The sequence below is a fragment of the Camelus bactrianus genome, chromosome 20, assembly GCF_048773025.1.
Source record: "Camelus bactrianus isolate YW-2024 breed Bactrian camel chromosome 20, ASM4877302v1, whole genome shotgun sequence".
Classification (NCBI taxonomy): domain Eukaryota; kingdom Metazoa; phylum Chordata; class Mammalia; order Artiodactyla; family Camelidae; genus Camelus; species Camelus bactrianus.
In genome coordinates, this window is record NC_133558.1 from 17,910,119 (window position 1) to 17,929,984 (window position 19,866).

At 40.7% G+C, this 19,866-nt stretch overlaps 1 protein-coding gene and 1 long non-coding RNA gene across 5 annotated transcripts in view; one reads left to right on the plus strand and one right to left on the minus strand.

Annotated features, from left to right (window-relative positions):
* The window catches only part of ZNF391 (zinc finger protein 391), a 24,914-nt gene continuing 5,048 nt past the window's right edge, over nucleotides 1-19,866 (plus strand). Inside the window, exons 1-3 of one of the 4 annotated variants that reach the window (XM_045509643.2) lie at nucleotides 1-796; nucleotides 5,047-5,158; nucleotides 5,927-9,194. In XM_045509643.2, coding sequence (XP_045365599.1) covers nucleotides 6,005-7,072 — 1,068 coding nt within the window. In that variant the 5' untranslated portion in view covers nucleotides 1-796; nucleotides 5,047-5,158; nucleotides 5,927-6,004 and the 3' untranslated portion in view covers nucleotides 7,073-9,194. Of the gene's footprint in view, nucleotides 797-5,046; nucleotides 5,159-5,926; nucleotides 9,195-11,781; nucleotides 14,901-19,866 lie in introns of those variants that run through there. The other 3 variants (XM_010974163.3, XR_006721566.2, XR_006721568.2) reach the window with 3 other exon arrangements.
* On the minus strand, nucleotides 803-11,887 carry LOC141574219 (uncharacterized). The gene is made up of 3 exons (XR_012501017.1): nucleotides 11,760-11,887; nucleotides 9,929-9,985; nucleotides 803-1,208 (listed from the first exon to the last, which is right to left on the minus strand). It is a non-coding gene; the product is annotated as an uncharacterized LOC141574219 (long non-coding RNA).

The following is a 19,866-nucleotide window of genomic DNA, read 5'->3' on the forward strand; positions in this document are numbered from 1 at the left end:
GAAAGGACAGTCTTTTTCAACAAACAGTGCTGGGAAAATTGGATATCCATATGCAAAATAATGAAGTTGTACCCTTACTTTACACCATATACAAAAATTAATTCAAAGTATACCAAATATCTAAATTTAATAATAAAACTATAAAACTCTTGGGATAAAACATAGGTTAAAAAATCTTCATGATCAGAGTAGGATCCTGATTTTATTTACCTTCACGTTTCTTGGTGGAATTTGAGAAATGTCCTGCATTTAATGGCATTTAGGCATCTAGACTGTGCAAAAAAGCCTGTTTCTCCAGAGGTGGTCTGAGGACTACTGCATTAGAATTATCTGGGATGCCTCCTTAAAATGCAGCGTTCCTGGGACCTTCCTCAAACCAATGAGTGCGAAGCTTGGGAATCTGTACTTCAACCAGCTCTCCAGGTATGCTGTATAAAACTATAAATCATTAGTGTGGACTATACTTTGTAGAATGTATTAAGGTCTTCAGGACTTTTCGAAAATCCGTTTTCTCAGGCCTCTAGCATCAACTTCTGAATCTCTCAATATTACGCTTTGCAAAAACCTACAAGAGAGTCGGAGCCCAGCCTGCCGGTCCCAGACTCTCGGGCGCAGGCGCAGAGCCGCCCCTTCTGGTATGTTGCCCACTCTTCTGATCTGCTCGGTTTTCTAACGGGTCATCTGCTCCAGGAGAATTAGGTACGGGCGGCTGATCAGGCAGTGACTACCCCCGCATACCGAGTAGGACACAACCAGCGGTCTGAGTAGAAGAGTGTCAGCGACTCCGAGAAACTTGGTGAGCGCTGGAGCAATGGGGCAACGCAAGGGTTTGCCATTAATCCTTCCGGCTTCCTCAAGTCCCACGCACTCAGGTTCCGTCTGAGTACGGGTCCGGCCCAGGGTGTGTCCCGCGCTCGGCCCCAGGCGGCCGGTGAGAGGGGCACGCAGGGCCCCGGGATCTGGGGCCTGGACGGGTGGGCCTGGAAGCTCTGGGAAGTTGTCTTGCGGAAACACTTTGTTCCCTTGCGGGAGACCGGCTGGAGGGCCGCGGGTTGTCTGGCCGCAGATCCAACCGTGCGATGTCCCGCTGGCTGGGACGCGGCGCTGTGTCTCTGCGCGGCGCCCAGCGCTCGCCTTGCGGGTGGGCACAGCCTAGTCTCTCGGCTGCACCGACAGCGGGTGGTGGTCTTTGCGTGCGCCCCTGGGAGCTGGAAAAGATCAGAGTTGCGTTCTGCTCGGCTCTAGCTGGGCAAGGAAGGGCCTCTTTACCCAGGATGTTTCCCAGATGCTTGCTGTGTCCCAAGCACTGTTCTAAGAGTTTTTACTGGCATTAACTCATTTAATACTCCCATTAACCCCATGAGATGTACTATTATTATCCTCATGTTACAGATAAGAAAATTGAGGCACACAAAGGTAAAGTACCTTAGTTGAAGTTACAGAGCTTGGGAGTAGTAGCATTTATTTTACAGTTCTGATGATGAGGGTTGGTTCTTGAATATAGTAGGTGTTAAGTATTTGTTGTTGGGGTTAATGAACAAATTCTCAATATCAGTATCTGTGAATTTATTGTGATTTTGAGCCAATTTTCATGAACACTGTTGTCTGAGGACCTGGAGACTATCTCTGTTGTAGGATTGAATGGAGACTGCCTAGGCCCTCCTGCTGACTCTTGTGTATTGGCAAAGGCTCTAGGAAGCAGTCAGCTGATACCAGGAAGTGAAGTACCTGAAGAAAAGCTATTCCAGAACCTGCTTCCTTCTGGATGAAATAATTTCTTAATTGCTTAATATTGAAAAGAGTAGATACAAGGGAAAATTATTCCTGGGTCAGCAATTGATTATAAGAGGAAGTGGCATGCTCAAAAGAATTTCAGATGGTTAGGGTAACAGGAAGTTGTCAGGGTTGTGAGGGCCGGAAAGTTAGTTATATGAAGAGAAGAATAGCTCAGTGGTAGAGTGCAAGCTTAGCATACATGAGGTCTTGGGTTCAATCCCCAGTACCTCCATTAAAAAATAAATAATTAAGCCTAATTACCCCCCGAATTTATTAATCTGAGGTAAGCACAGCAATAATATAATCTTCTTCTGTTGTATATGATATTCTTTATAATAAGCTTTGCCATTTCAAACTTGTAGCATTCACAGAAGCTCTGTGTGAAAAGACATGCAAGTACTAGTAATGCCATTTTACAGTGTAGGACCAGATTTTCCAAAAGGTGAGTCATTTGCCCAGGGATGTTCAGCCCTGTGGTGCAGCAATATCATTGCCTTCTATCTTGACTCTCAGGAATAAGTAAGGGACTACTGCCTACCCACTTTGAATTCATATCCCATGTGAGGAAATCAATAAACAGGTTAGATTATGTGGCTCAGAGCACCTAGAGAGTTTAGGGAGAGTTGGGACTTGGCCCAAATTCATCCCCTTTCCCTTTTCTCAATAAAGAACTAGAGACTTAAACTCAGATAGAAATACCTACTGTCATTTTCTACTGTCTGGGAGGAGATGGGATTACTTTGGGGCATTTGTTTTAATACTTAGGGTTGCATTCACCTGACCCAATGTGGGTATTACTAGATCAGTGATTCTGGATACCTTAGGATAAGACCTGTTATTCCCAGATTTGCCCTTGACCAAAAAGAAAACCAAGAGGAGGTAGAAGAGGGAAAGGCAACTTTCTAACTCACTATAAGATCTGTATGCCATGTAAGTTAATGATTCTTCCTTCCTTTCTGAAAGTTTGTGCCATCCTGCCAAGTGGAGACATTTATTTCTCTTTTCATAGAATTTCCCTTCTTCAGTGAGTGTGGCAAATTTTGCCCAGTGTGGGACTATTCCCTGTTTACCTGCTGACTGCTCTTAATGTCTTCCTCAACACTAAGTCATTCTATTTTATCATTAGGTGATTGGCCTGTTTCTCCAATGGTTTCATCTGACACGTGGACCTTAGGCTCTTATATGTCTCTGGAGATTTGAAAAAGAGTCTGATCATTCTAGTCTTATCCCCTTAGTTTTTAACCAAGGAAATTTAGCTACCAATGGAGCTGTGGCCAAAATCCAGATTACTTGGTAAATGCTTATACCATGGGACCTCTACCTGATGTTTCATTGGTTTATGCCAAGGATGCCACTCGCTTTGTGGTGCCACTTTAGTGGGGGACAGGAAATTTAATCCTTAGTTTACATAGATAGAGTTTTTAGCATGGTTGAGACTTATTGCAGCCTCTCAGGATAGTAACCTCTCAGAGGTAGTCACTCTTTAAACCTCCACGGTTCTGAAGTCAAGGTCATCCTGGTGTTCTGGGATCAGTGAAGTTTAGTTTCTTGGCCCTTTAGGAACCACATAGGAATGGAAGGTGTGACTTAAATGTTCTTATCCTGCCTGTTGAGAAGCAGTAAGTACAATGCGGTGTAGTGAGTTTGAGTCCAGGATTTATCACTTGGCCTTGGGCCAAATTACTTATCCTTTCTGTATGTCAAATTCTTCATTTGTATTGTGGAAATAATAATAGTATCTCTCTCAGTGTTGTGAGATATAAATGAATCAATATTCCTAAAGTGCTTAGAACAGGCAGGCCCAAGAGAAAAGACCCAAAGAAGGGCCTTTTCCAGAGGCTACACATGCATGTCAGGTTCCAATCACAGTTGGGTTCTTATTTTTAATATAGAAAATTTCCCCAGTGTGGTTTCTGTGTGTCTGTCCATAGGTATCACATATATAAACACATAATGCATAATACAGTTATACATATCATGAGCTTCTTTAAAACAAAAAACAACTCTTGTACTGCACACTATATATACATTAGTTAAATTATAGATAACTTATATCAAATTAGTATATTTTACCAATCATCAAGATATTAATAAGCATGAGATTAAACCCTCAACTTCGAATTGGCTCTGTCCTTTGAACTCTGTCCTAGTTCTTTCTCTATTCAGGAGATCCTACCTACTTTTAGATATCCTATGTTTTAATGGTTCTAGCAAATCACTTTATGAAGATCTTCAAATAAAAAATGCATCATCACAAAGCTCCATGGATGGCTTCTTGGTGAACCTTGGCTTCCAAGGTTTATCTCCACATCTGGGAAGTACCCAAACTCTGAGAAAGGAAAGACTTGGGAAATCAGATCAAATCTCAACCTAGTGGATCTCAAATTGTGCTGTGAGCAGAAACATTAGGGGAACTATTACATAGTTTGTTGCCTAATGCCATGCCCAAGGATTCTGCATGAATTTACAAGAGAATGGATTAAAGAAAAAGCTTCAGTGGGGAAACTTAGAGTCCAGAGAAGGGCAAGAAGAATAGGTACAGATTCCAATATCCTCCCCATTTTACCAACAGAAAGGTTTCTAGAGACAGGATGCTCTGCTGGACACCCAGTGTATATTAGTATTCTAAGAGAGGGCCTTGCTGCTTTTCCTTCTTATAAGGCAAATGTAAGAACAACTTTGTGGGTGGGATGATGGTACCAGGCAGTCTGAATATGGAGTGCCAACTTTTTAGAAGAGTCATCTGGGAAAGCTAGCTGTCTAATACCTGGGAACCTTGAGATCTTTGGGAAGTGTTGGCTCTTCTGGCAGAAGGGAGAAGCCACCTGTCTGAAGGGAAGCTAGGTTTATATTTTAGATCCTCCGACTATGAGAAGAATGTTGGGTAGGAAGGCTGGTCCCAGCTAGTACATTTTTCAGGCAACCGAGAGAGTGTTTCTAAGGTTCATTTTGGACAACTCAACTTGTCAAGACATAAGAACTTATTAAGCACAAATGCCTGGGCCTCATCAAACTCACTAGGTCTGAGGTAATGCCCAGTATCTGAAGTAATGTTTCATAAGTGATTCTGATGCGTATGCATATGCATATAACCTTTCTAATGGAATCAATTTTAGCCCCTTTCAGATACCCACTTTCTCCAGCCCCTCCTGCCACAGCCTCTGTAAAAGTTCATACCATCTTTTCTATAGATCCAAGCATTAATGTTGAGCTCTCAATATCCCTGTGTCTCCAGCAACAATAGCCTTGTGTTAAATCATTTCCAATCAGCAGGAACCCCAGCATGTGAATTGGACATGATCACCCCATTGGAGGAAGGACAACTATAGATACTGGATCTTCAGGGAGCTGAAGAGGGAAGTGACCAAAAATATCTGTCTAGGTGAGTGGTATCATGAAAAGACCACCAATTTGAAATTTGGGAGACACGAGTACAAGTCTAAGCCCTTGCAACTCTCTGGGTGACTTAAGTTACTCAATCTGCTTTCTCTCAATCAAATGAGCAAGTTGGCCTCATTGAACTCTAACTTAAGGTCTGTTGAGGTAAGCTCTGTTAAACCTCTGAAGTTTGTGGTCATAGACTTGTTATGAAGAATACTTCAACTAGTTGGAAGAAGAGTTGGGGGATCAAATAGCAGTGTAATACTTAGCATTTCTGAAATTCTGTTCTCCCTCATTGCTAAGAAAATGGTTGCATCCAAGACTGATAGTCTTCCTCACTTTTTACATTTGGGGGGGGTTCTTTTCTACATTTGAGAGTCTTTACTCTTCTTACCCCTTTCCTTTTTCTCATTTACCATAACTAATTGGCTTCAATAGCTAATGGCTCGTTTTACTTTCTAATCCTCCATTCTTTGCTCATCAGTTGGTGTGTCTGCTCATTTCCATTTGTTTGGCTCAGCATATTACCCAGTCCCCTACCCACATTTCTTGATGTCTCTGTGCTCACTGTGTCCACTGTGAAAACTCTGTCTGTTATCTATTCTGGCCTTATTCACTTCTCTTTCGTTGTTACGTTTTTATCTTCTCCCCATATAAAGTTGCTAGTGTGCATAAACTGCAAATTAGATGTCTTTTTTTTTCTGCTGGTTTATTTTCCATGCTCTCCATACTAGACACAGATGACATTTGCACTTTAAATGTCTTTCAGATAGGGAGATTTGAACTGAACTAAAGCATCAACACCAATCAGGCTATTTCTGAAGAACTAGAGTATTCAGGGTCAGCAATGGAAAGTGTCAGAGGGAACACTGCCCAACGTGCTACAAATGAAGAAGCCTGTAAAAGGGAGGGCCAGTTATCAAGGCAGACAAAATGTCGTATACAGAAGAAATCTTCTTTCGAGAAAACAGCAATCAGAAAAGTGTCAATGACCCTCAAAGAAATTTTCACTAGGGAGAGAGACCCCGAATCTAGTCTAAGCTCAAAATTTAATACACAGCAGAAAATTCCAAAGGGAACTAGGTCCCCCATATCTAGGAAAAACTCGAAAGATAATTCAGACTTAATTAAACACGAAAAACTTTTCCCACAAAGGAAATCTTGTAAATGCAATGAATGTGGTAAAGCCTTTAGTTACCAATCAGACCTTATTGTCCACAATAGGAGTCATGGTGGAGAAAAGCCTTTTGAATGCAGCGAATGTGGGAAAACTTTTAGCCGAAGTACACACCTTATTGAACATCAAAGAACTCACACAGGAGAGAAACCTTATGAATGCAGTGAATGTGGAAAGGCTTTTAGCCGGAGTACACACCTCAGTCTACATCAGAGGATCCATACTGGAGAAAAACCATATGAATGTAGTGAATGTGGAAAAGCCTTTAGCCGAAGTACTAACCTTAGTCAACATCAGCGAACTCATACTCAAGAAAAACCTTACAAATGTAATGAATGTGGGAAAGCCTTCAGTGACCGTTCAACCATAATTCAGCATCAACGCATACACAGTGGAGAGAATCCCTATGAATGCAGTGAATGTGGGAAAGCTTTCAGTTGGATCTCATCTCTTATTGAACATCAGAGAACACACACTGGGGAGAACCCCTATGAGTGCAGTGACTGTGGCAAAGTGTTCAGTCGAAGCTCATCCCTTGTTGAACATCAGAGAATTCACACCGGAGAAAAGCCCCATGAGTGTAGAGAATGTGGAAAGGGCTTCAGTCGGAGCTCCTCCCTTATTATTCACCAGAGAACTCATACGGGAGAGAAGCCTTATAAGTGTAATAACTGTGGGAAAGCCTTCAGTCAGAGTTCAACTCTCATAAGACATCAGCAGCTTCACACTAAAGAGTAATATCTGAGCTTTCATTAATGTTAGCACAAGAACACATAGCATAACCTCCCACAACTGAAAAGAAACATACATACTTGTCTGAATTTTCCTTCCCTACTAGCTAGCTATAAGCCAGTTTCAAGTTAGCCTTCCTTTCATTTTGTAAACTAAACGTTCAAATGAGTGATCAATCCAACAAGAGGGTGACTTTACAAACCGAACATATTCAACCTAATATTCTGTAGGACTCTAATCTTAGAATATACAGCTACCTAACACTTGCAGTTCCTCACCTTATCTGTTCCATGAAGCTTGGTCCCTGAACAACCAGCAAACCATCTCTTTCCCAATCGTGTGTGTGTGTGTGTGTGTGTGTGTGTATGTGTGTGTGTGTGTGTGTGTGTGTGTGTGTGTGTGTGTTTGTGCGCGCGCACGCGCATGCATGGTTTTCATGCTTGCTGGTTCCAGGAGCAGAAGAGAAGGAGCTGGCTTCTATTCTGAAAACAAAAAACTCCCCACCAGCTTGGGCATAATAGTATTAAGGCAAATTCAGTCTCTGGACTTATAAAGACAGATTTTTCTTTCTTCCTCCCTCACCCTTTTTGCTATAGTCTATTTTCCTCAAAGTATAACTCATAGTTCTACTAATGTTCCTAACAAATCCTAGTGTTATTTTATCTCATCCTTACCAAGAATGTCCTAAAAAATCTTACAGACATTTAGTTCCTCCCTTATGTTAAAAAAAAATACTGCCCTATTTTTAAATATTTTCTTTCGTTTACAGACTTCATGAAATTTACACCCTCTGGTTCTGACTCTCACCAATCTTGTAAGGCTTATCTTACAAACAAGGACAAACTCGGTGCCTATTTCTCAGTCCTTTTTCTACTTGACATTTGCAGAATTGGCACTACGGCCACTCTTATGCCTTAAAATTTGAGCTTCTGGGATCCACAATTCTGTGCTGATCTGTACTTTTCCTACCTCCCAGCATTTCTCTGATTAACAATGATCAGCTCTGACTTTGGGCAAGAATTGGACCAGAATAATTTTATTTCATTGACTTATAATACTTAAGGTTATTCAGTTAGATTGTAAGCTTACTAAAGACAGAAATCTTGTTTCTGATCCCTATAAAACATCATCAAGTGCTGAAGAGTCAACTAAATGCCCCGTAATTATTCCTGATTCCTCTTTATCCTGGGTAATCAGACTGCTAGGGTCTATTTGAGATGACTGAATAGTTGATTTCTTTCTCTCTAGTCCTACTGCCACTACTAAGTCCTGGGAGGTTTGGGCCGGGATTACCAGAGTAAACACACTGTTGCTGCGCCTGTCTCCCTGTCTTTATCTAGCTGCCTGACTGAACTATCTCTTTGTTCAGAAAGAATCCACAGTTTCCCATTGTCCCCAGGAAAAAGTTCAAATGGCTTTAACTTGAAGACCTTCCACAGTTGGATCTATTTTCCATTACTTATTTTCCATCACTCCCCAGTACAATTGGGCAGGCCTGTCCTTTGTCTCCACTAAACCCTTTCTCTTCACACTGGGCTTCCTTTCAGACTATTCCATTGTTATCCTCCTTTACATGCCCTACTTTCTTCCCTGTGTCTCCAGAAATCTATCCACCCTTTATAAAAGGCCCTGCTCAGGCCCTGCCTCCTCTGCGGTACTTTCAGTTCCCCACCTGCTTAGACGTCCTTTACAGTGATTATCTACATCGTCCGCCTGTGTTACATACTTCCTTACTCTGCTCTCTAGTTCTGTCAGGTGCTTTTTCCCATGAACTTTTTTGAAGTTAGAAATTGTCTTAAATCTCTTAGAAGCCCCATCTAATACCTAGTACAATGCAGGCCTGAACTCTAGTTTTAATCTAAGTCAGGAAGGTTTAATACTACAGTCACTTTATTCTTTTGAATGGTGAGATAACCTCATAAATATTTTAGTGCTTTTTGTCCTTCCTTGAATTATGTACATTAATTCTTAGAACTGACTCTCCTTTAGAGTTCCTGGGATGTTGGCCTCTTGGCTTGCCACTTCATGAGACTATTGTAAGGAGTAGGTAGGTTTATTCATGTAAAGTGATGAAAACAGTGCCTGACATATGGTAAATGCTCAATAAATGCTAATTGTTATGATTCTATTCTGTCATATCTACCCGTAGTCTTTCATTTCATCCCTGAAGGGTCTGTAACTCCACAGAAATGGAAAACTAGGATCATAATCAAATAAGTTAGAAGCTATTTCTTCTAACTGCCATCATAGATAATGGTCATCTATTTTATTATAAATCTATTATATGTCAAAAATGACTCAAGGCAGCTTACAAGATATGATAAAATAGAAAACTGAAAATACATACAAATCAGCATTAGAGAAAGAAGAAAGTGCATAGAAGATCAACATCGTGACAAATTATGGTTTACCATATGGTTATTCAGGTAGGGATGCAAAGTGAGCATTCTGGCAATCAAAGTGAGATGGTCATTTGCTTACATTGTATTTGGAAGGGGGCAAAATGTCCATTCTTCAAGGAAAGCAAAGTTTTCCTAATAGTTAGATTTAAGATTAATTTCTCCATTGGCCTTCATGTGATTATACAATGTGTTGATAGCAAAAAATAAAAAGTATGTATTCTCCTCAATACCTAACATATAGTATGCTTTCCAGTGGATAAATGTATAGTAGCTCAGAAAGGCAAATGTAAGGATTCTTTTCGGGGCGGAGTTGGGTTAGAAGGAACAGAGGATAGAGTATATTAGATAATCAAGTATTTACTGGGTGCCAGAAGGAAAGCTCTTTTCACACATTTGAGTCACTTAATTTACCACATAATGGGATGAAGAAACTGAAATTTACAGATGTTAAATAACTTACTCAAGGTTCAGGATTTGACCCCAATACTGGACCTCATAAGCTGGACCCTGGCAAGATCTGAAAAAGAAAGAACTGTGTAAGTAAAAGCATAGAGGTGGGAAAATGCCCAGTTTGTTCCAATAGACAAACTGGATTGTCTGTGGTAGGGAGTTCAATGAAATAAAAATGAGAAAGTTTATTTGGAATTGGATAACTGGATGATGACTGCCTTGAGTACTAGCTTGTGTTTGGATTTAATCATTTAGGCAGTGAGGGAATTACTGGAGGGTTTTGATCATGGTAATAAAATTTGGTTACAGGAGGGAAGATTAATTTGGTAGAGGACAATGTGGTTTGGGAATGAGAGAGACAGCAGTAGAAACTAGATGGAAAGTTGAAGTATTAAAATAGTGGTATTGGGGAACAGAGAGCAGTAGTCAGATGAAGAGCTGGTAAAGGAAAGGTTCTATGAAACTAGTGACTAGATATGGGCAAGGAAGAAGAGGGACCAGCAATTCCTTAATGCAAAGGTCAAAGAGTTTCTGTTTATAAATTGAGGACTGCCTGAATTCCCAATCCCTTACCTGACTCTAAGGTGTGTACAGAATCATTCTGCAGGAGGTTTGACAAAGCTTCATAGATATAAACTAGAAGAATGTTACCAAGGATATCATGTGGTTGCAGTCAAAAGAATTATCCATTAGATAAGGCTTCTGGCCCCAACAATGCCATTTACTCCCTGAACACAAGTCAGCCATTCAGCATGAGTCTCAGTTTCCCCATTATTTCCATTTATGCCACAAAACTCCTCCAATAAGAAATTTAAAAGTGAAACTGCTTAAAAAGCAAAATACTCAGTAATTTAATAACTTACAACAATAAAGTGATGTTGTAAAGACATTGAGTGCTTATCTATAACATTGAGTGTTTATGTATAAATCACTGTTCTAAAGCTTTACATGAATTAATTCATTGACTCTTTACAAAACCCTAGGAATGGAGCCCAAGATAATATTATCCATATTACAAACACAAGGAAACTGAGGCTGAGATAAGTAAATCAAGGTCACACAGCAAGTAAATTACAGAACTGGGACTTGAACCTCAGCATTCTGAGGCTGGGGACCACATTCTTCTATTTTATGACCCTCCCTGCAAGAGAACACACCCTCAGAAAGTGGGCTCTCTAAAGGAATTTGGTAATAGCATTGTCCTCTCCCCTGAACCATTTTCTTAGGAATCCTAAAGACCATCCTGACACACACAGCAGAACCTAACGGAGAGAAGTGGTCTGGATGACCTGACGTGAGGGTGACATTATAGAGGTCCCATGAATTCCGCTGACACTCCACCCTGAAACAAGAGAGATTTTTTTTTTCCTAGCCCTTTTTTAAACAGTTTCCTATTGAGATGTCTGGTTTTCCCTTTTCCACACTTCAGAGGTTGATTTATTTCCCCCTTGACTCTTTCTGCTATCCATATCCTTCTGACACTTTGAAATAAGCCAAAAACCCCACTACTCCCCACCTCTTTGATAGTCACAGAGAATTTTGTGGTTTTTACTTTAATACTAAATTTTCCTGGTAAAGCAATCAGAAACAGCTTCAATCCCAGCAGCTTTAGGATATATTCCTTCATGTGACTTTCCTTCTTCTTCCCCAAAATGTCAGGCTGAAAAGTTAGTCAGGTTTGTTTTTCCTGGTAAAGATTCCTGTTTCCCAAATACCAGGCACGCAGTCTCCTCAACTTCTCGGTCCTACCCCTTCCCTGCAGTGTTGCCCAGACCCATGCACTGGGATTTACTTGTTTCTGTTGTCAAACTAGACACAATCTCATAGAAACTTTTGTATACCGGGACTTAACTCCGTGTACAGCACCCCGGCGGGCACAGCCTCCTCCCTCGCCCTCCGGATTCAGTGGCTGCCATTATGGAGCTCATAATCGACACAAGGACTGGACCTCTCACCCCCTTCAGTAGCAGGTGAGAGCCTGCGGAGCCTTGCGTCCCTCCTCCCAAAGCAGTGGTGGGTGGCCTTGGGAGGACACCGCGGAGCAAACTCCAAACTACCAAGACCGCGCCTTGCCTGGCCCGAATCTGCGTCTGAGAACTACAATTCCCAGAAACCTCGGAGATGCACAATCGTCACAGCGCCCAGACTCCATTTCCCAGAATTCTTAGGGCCAAGTCCCACCCGCACGGAAAATCCTGTGTGACGTCATCGACGACCCGCTGAAGATTCTAAAGTCTGTGCGGGTGGGCGGTGCCACGCTAAGTACTATGGGGGGTATCAGTGGCCTTCGTTTGGGGCTGGTGGCCTAGTCAGAAGCTCTGTGGCTTCTTTTTCTAAAGCACTGGTGTATCAGAGTGAAGCTTTCACCCTTTTCCGTTAGGTTTTATTTATTTTACATGCGTTTTTCTTGCCTGTTATGTATTAATCTGATTCTTTGATTTGTGGACTGTGAGATTGAAGATGAGTCATTCTCTTCACTGAAAATTTATTCAGCTCCATTAAAGAGGCCACCCTACCCCCCACTCTAACACACACACCCCTATACACCCTGAAAAGTATAAGGGGATGAAAAGCAAAAAATAAATGCTTGCTCCCATTACTCAGATAATCCCTGTACATACTAGTAAATGTTCTTTCAGCCTTTTGTTGTTCTGATATCTCTGTATCTACCAATGCTAGACATGGGGATGGACTATGTATATGTACGTTTATACATAACAAAAAAATTATATAGTTTATATGTAGCAAAATGTTTACACATTCATCTTGAACTTTCCCCATGTTAGTTAATATTTTCCAATATAATTTTTAATGGTACTATCAAAGAACTAATCCTGTCCCTGTATCAGCATTTTTCAGGTTTCCTAAAAAACAGTGTTTTTAATTAGAACCCCTAGCAAAAGCTTCAGTCTGCTATTGTCAAAACAATATTGTAAAATTGCTTTCAACTTTTTTTTTAATGGGGTACTGGGGCTTGAACCCAGGACCTCATGCATGCTAAGCATGCACTCTACCACTTGAGCTATACCCTCCCCCACAATTATTCTTAATTTTATTAGTTGTGATATTGACACTATGGTTATGTTTAAAAGGAAGAAAAAGTCCTTATTGGTTAAAAGATACTTACTGACAAGACAAATGATAAGATGTCTAGGTCTTACTTAAAAACACTCCAGGAATAAATAAAAGTGGGGAGTGAGGGAGGGATTTCTAAACAAGGTTGGCAAATACTGATTATTGTTTAAGCTGGGTGAAGAATACACTTGATTTTACTTTTTTATTTGTGTCCATTTGAAATTTTCTATAATTAAAAAAAAATGTATACAAGCATTTCTTTTGGAACAATGTGGCTAGCTAATTCTTTCCAACCTTATGTTCAAGCCATCCTTTGACTACTGCCCAAATGAAGAATTTTCACCTCCACTGTCATCTCTGTACTGCTCACTGATTCCTTTTCCTGGGACCCACCTTCTTACTAGTTTTTTTCACAGTACCTCTGAAACTAAAGTAAATCTCAACTCTTTCTGGAACACTCCTTTTACCTTCATGCTCTCCCACATCTCAGTCTCCTCCTGATCTTCCCTACATACATGACTTTAGCATCTGGCTTATAGCCTTCTGCTCTATTTCATGTCTCATTTCATTCTGAGTGACATCAGTATGCCTGATGGAGTGACTGCTTAGTAAATATTTGTTGACTCAATCAGTGTCCACATGGATGAATCATCCAGCAACATTCTGTCTTTTATCTGGAACCCTGGGGTCTTGGCAGGCAGGAATCCCCCACGCCTGTGGGTGATGCAGCATCTGCTACCTGTGCTTTTTCTCACCCATCGGTGAATCTAATCCTTCCTTTTTAATTCTTGTTCCAAAAGTCCTCCTCCTCCTCTGCCTTTAAAAGGTGCCCGCCATCTGCTCCCCACCCACAACCTTCTGTCCTTCACACTTTCCACACCCACAGCTTAGCTTCTATCCATCCCAACATTGTCAGAGATACTATTTCTTTCTGCCTTCTTTATGACTTTCCTGTCACACTCTTTTCACTTTTCAATCTTTCCTTTTCTAGTGACTCATTTTATTATCACTTTAAACAAGTCTAGTAGGTCTCTCCTATTTAAAAATATCCTCGTTAAATTCATATGCTGTTTTTGCCACCAAGCTAATTCTCTCCTAATATGGCCAGATTTCCATCCCTTTAGACTGCTACATATTTCCTCCATTTTCCACCTTACCATCCACTTATTCTATAGCCCTTTATATTTGACCTGTTCCCTTGAAACTCAACTATATCTGCTCATAGGATAAGGAAAATTAAAAGTACACCAAGGTATCATTTTCACTAATCAGACTGGCAAAAATTCTTAGGTTTGACAACATTCTTTGCCAAGGCTATAACAAGTCAGTCTCACATATTGCTGGTAGTAGAGAGCAACCCCATGAAGGGGAATTTGGTAATATCTGACTATTGCATATATGCACATATTTAAAATGACATATGTATATATATGGTAATTCATTGAATAACTTGTAATAGCAAAAATATTGATAATAACCTAAATGTCCTCCATAATGGAATTGGTTAAATAAATTATAGCCATCCATACAGTGAAATACTATGTAGCTTGTGATAGTTAGTATTATGTGTCAACTTGGCTAGGCTATGGTGCCTAATTGTTTGGTCAAACACTAGTCTAGATGTTTCTGTGATGGTATTTTGTAGTAAAATTATTTAGTAAAGTTTATTACCCTTCATAATGTGAGTGGGCCTCATTCAATCAGTTGTAATCCTTAAGAGCAAAACCCAGGGATTCCCAAAACAGACGGAAATTCTGCCTCAAGATGGTAACATAGAAATCCTGAGTTTCCAGCCTGCTGGTCTGCTTTTAGGGATTTTGGACTCAAGACTGCAACTTCAACTCATCCAAATTTCCAAACTGCTGACCTGCCCTATGGATTTTGGACTTGTCAACCCCCAAAATTATGTGAGTCAATTCTTTAAAATAAATCTCTCTGTATTTCTCTTTTTATCAATATGTTCTGTTTCTCTGAAGTACGCTAATGATACTCAGTTATAAAAAAGATGGAGACACTCTCTATGGAAAGATCTCCAGAATATATTTTTGGGTGAAAAAAAGGTGCATAACATTCTATGTTCTATATCTTGTGTTTAAAAGGAATTGAATCAAGAATGTGTATTTTTTTTTATATTTGCTTACATCTGCACTAAAACTCTTGAAGGGTACACAAATTAAAGTGTTTACTTGAGAAGGAGGTTCTAGACAGATGGAAGACAGCAGTAGGAGTGACAAGTTTTGGGGGTTATTTTTAAATACTTTTTTGATATTTGAACCATGTGACTGTTTTTAACCTATTCAAACTTAAATTTTCTGAGGACTACACTAACCCCTAATTGTAAATTCATGAATCTTTCTGGTAAAAATCCTAACTCAGTAGCATGCTACACTACACACCAATCATTCCTTGCAATTTTCTCCTCTAGCTGCTCAGAGCTTTAATCCTAATTCTTCAATTTTCCTTACCTCTCTTCAACCCTTCTTATTCCTGAATAGGACATTCTCCTAAGTTCTGTATTTAGCATCTTTCCTCTGCAGCTTAAACTATTACTTCTGTGTACCAGACCTGCACCTCCACACAGAGCCTTCCTCATGAGCTCAAAACTTTCATTTCCAACTACTTTCCAGATGTCTCCAGACCTGTATCAATATTCTGTTGGCACTACAAACTAATATGTCAAAAAAAAAAAAAAACTCACTCATCACCTTCAATCCAACTTTTTATACAGGCTACCATGTTGGGTGGGAAGTAGGAAAGTAGGAAAAAGAGAACGGAAGAACAGAGTCCTGAGAAATAACTGTCCTACTCAGAAGCTCCTAGGATTTCCATGTAAAAAAATCATCACCAGCCTGTTTATTGTAATCTCCCTTCCTTCCATCTGAAAATCAAGGTCCACCTCCTTCTAGGACTTAGGGTTGGACCAGGGACACAGCATGAAGCCCCAGTGGATAAAGGTCAAGTCTGGGACACAAGACACATGTGCTGAATCTCTGCATCTGCTCGCATCTGACCCAAACTGCACTAGTTAATGGAAGATAGTTTCCTAAAACCTGACTCAAGAAGCATTTAAAGAAACCAAGCAATAATTTTCTTGATAGCTTTGTAGAACTAAGACGTGAGTTTCACGAAGTGGCAAGGTCTGGGAAAAGGCACAGGCACAAGGAACCCAAGATTCTAGTTTCTGTAGTACTACTAATTAGTCATGTGATGTTACATAACAAGGTCTGAGCCACAGTTATTCTTAAACAAAATTGAAGATAACTACTTAGCCCACATGCCTCAAAGAGCTCCTGTGAGAATAACATGAGAAAATAGAAATGAAAGTTATGATAAACTAAAAGGAAATCCTCCCTCAGATTTGACTGAAGTCCAAACTATTATAAACCTCTGGACTAAGAGTCGGTAGAAAAGTAGGCTGTGTGCTCTTTCCTACTGCAATAGTGGCCACAGAGGGTCTCTGCTCAGATTCTAGGGGTTTTTTTTCTCACGTTGGGTAGAACTTGCTGGGGAAGCCTGGCCTGGACACTGGAAGAGTAGTATTACCTAAATTATCTTATATGGACAGTGCTTACTGTGAGCCAGGCACTGTGCTAAGCACTTCACTCATTTTGTCTTATCTAATCCTCAGCCATTTTTTTTTAACTGTTAAGTCCTTTGAATGCCACTAAGAGGCTGATCTCTGTGGACTGCATAGAGTGGAAGAAGAAAGAGGTAACTATATTATTCCCCCACTGGGTCTGGTTACAGTATTCCACTTTGTGGTAAGCTGAATGATAGCCTGTCAAAAAATATCTAGGTCCTAATCCCTGGAAAGTGTGAATGTTATTTTTATGGCAAAAAAAGACTTTGCGGAAGTGATTAAAGTAAGGATCTTGAAATGGGGAGATCACCCTGATTATCAGGTTGGACCCTAAATGCAATCACATATTTCCTTATAAGACAAAGGCAGAGAGAGATGTGATGACAGACACAGAAGAGGAGGAGGCAATGGAGGCAGAGATTGGAGTAATGCAGCCACAAGCCAAAGTATGTCAGCAGCCATCACAAGTTAAAAGAGACAAAGAATGACTTCTCCCCTAAAGCTTCCAGAAGGAGTGACCCAGTGAAACTGATTTCAGACTTCTGGACTCCAGAACTGTGAAATAAATCCGTTGTTTTAAGGCACCAAATTTGTGCTGATTTGTTACAGCAACCATAGGAAATGAATATATTCTTTTGCCCTTACTCTTTCAGGCTCAGGAGTGGTACTGTCTTCCTGTGACTGATAGAAGCTGGTGTTCCACTGTCTTTTGCTGGTTCCTTTCCTTAGTTAAATTTTCTTCAGTTAAACTGCTTGAGTATGACCATTGGTGTCTTCCTGGGACTCTACCTAGAGGTGGAGTAAAGAAGAAAGAGACCAAATAAGTCCCCAATAGACCCACTCTTTGTTTCCTGGTCTTCATGGGCAATGCTGGGCCACCAACCTCCCAGAACTGTGGTTCTAGATTTCTCTTGGCCCCAGGATGACATTTCTCAGAGGCCTCAGTAATGATACAATCTCTTGGATCTGGACCTTGAGCTTTTATACTTTCTCACTAGTCTAAGATTGAGATGAATGCCCTCACTCCTGTTCAAGGGTGAGTCATCCATGGCCCAGGGACCCATCTGAGCCTATCCAAGGTAGAGGGTGTGTCCAAGACAGGGTCTAGAATACAGGTTCCATCCCATTGTGAGGTCATTCATATCAGACCCTCTTTCCCTCTCCTCTCTACACCATCTTCACAGGGACAAATCTAGAGAGAGAGAAACTTCCCTGACTTTTCTCTTGTCATATCAAACTATTTTTCCTGGGAACCACTCTTTACCATTAACTAGACAAAGATAGCCCACCACTAAAATTGAATAATTGCAGTTTAAACGAGGGAAAGTTAATGGATTGATTTTTTTCTTAATATTAACTTGTCTGGCCATGTTTCTAAAATCTTTATCAACTGTCAACACTCTCCTGCCCCGATAGACCACAAAATGAAAGACCAGGGAGCAAAGTAATTGTATATGGTTTAACAGTAGATCATGTTCCAATCCAGCAAGTAGACATGACTTTAATTTTATGGTGTGTTTTTGTAGTAAAGCCAGAATTTCTGCAGGGAAACAATTTGATTCCTAACACCTATGTGTGAAGAGTAGCAGTTGAAATTTGAGCCTAGTTCATGCAAAGACTCAGATTGGGGTGATGGTTTGGTCACCCCCACAGAAGCAGGATGGATCTCCCCCATCAAAAATTCGGTTCAGATGTCAAGTCTGATGGCTCCACAAAGGCACCAGAAGGACATAAAGCGTTTATTATCCATAAATAAAGACTTTCTGGGGAGAGCATGGCAGGCTCCCAAACTGGTCTGAAAATAGCCCGAGAGAAAGAGCAGAGAGGGGTTCCTAGGGTAGGTTTTATCGTGGACTGGGATGAAGGTTCCTGCATGTGGGTCAGGGATTGTGCAGCTTGAATACCCTCACCCAGAACTTATTAGCTTGCCCAGAGAGGAAGTAGAAGGGGAGAAGGGTTGGCTTGAAAGCTGTCAGCAGCCAGTCATTAAAAATAGAAACAAACTCTTAAATACAAGTGGGGGTTTTTTTGCATGAAGGGTCAAGAACCTTTTGGAAAATAACTCATCCTAAGGGAAGTGACAGTGGATATGTTCCAGGTGTCAAGGGCAGAGTGCCAATAGCTGATGTAAAGGATGATTTTGAGTACCACATGCTGTCTGGTATTTATAAAACCATTTCTCTCAGCTGTTTGAATTGTAGAGAAAAGGAGATCAAGTAAAATTTTTCAAGGAGCTCTTTCTAAAAAAAACTCTATTAGCCCTAAAAGGCAAAGGGAGCAGCATCCCTGCTTTCTAAAATAGCTCTTTAAGCCTCCTTAACGCACCTGCACCCTACTTATTCATGGACCCTGTGTCCCTCTATTTTCTCAGTCCCTTCCTAGTTTCACTTCCTAGTCTCTCTTGCCTGGATGCTATAATTTACCTAGGGATGTGGGCCAAGATTACTTTCCCTCCAAAGAATAGGATCATTATGATGAATATTGACCTCTCTCCCTCCTTATAATGTATTTGCCTTACTTAAGCTTCAGCTAGTTACTCAATTATAAATACTAATTGACTGCCCACTGTTTGAGGCAATATGCCCAAGGGCTTGTGCCTTCTTCTACTGTCTTGACCTGATGATAGTTACATAGATGTGTCCACTTTGCACATTTATATTTTGTGTTTTTTCATTTAATGAGTTCCAAAGCTGAATTCAGATTCCTCCGCCCCTCTGTGAACCTGCTCCTTCCTTGGTATTCCTCTTCTCAGTACATGGCAGCTCCTCTCTTCAAGTTGCTCAGGGCCTAAGCCCTTAGAGCCATTCTAGTTTCCCTTTCTCTCACACTTTCATATCCAAACCATCAGCAAATGTTGCTTGCTGTATTTTCAAAATACAGCCTCAATCCAACTACTTCCTACCACTTATCATTAATACCTCTGAGTCACCATTAGCTCTTACCTGAATGATTGGAGTAGCATTCCAAGCAGAGTCCTGCTTGCACTCTTGACCCCCTATAATCTCTTCTGTACACTGCAGTAAGTGACCCTTTTAAAACATAATTAAAATCATGTCACTCCCATGTCAACACCCTTCAATGACTTACCATCTTATTCTGAATAAAGTGGCAAATTCTTACCATGGCAAAACATACTGCATGAAGTGTATTCCAGCTGCCTCTGACTGCATCTCCTACCACTCACTCACTGTGCTCCAGCCAGTGTTCCTAAAACTGCCAAAGATGCTTCTATCTCAGGACATTTAGGGCCACTAGTCTCTCTTCCTGGAGCGCTTTTCTCCCAGATAGCCACC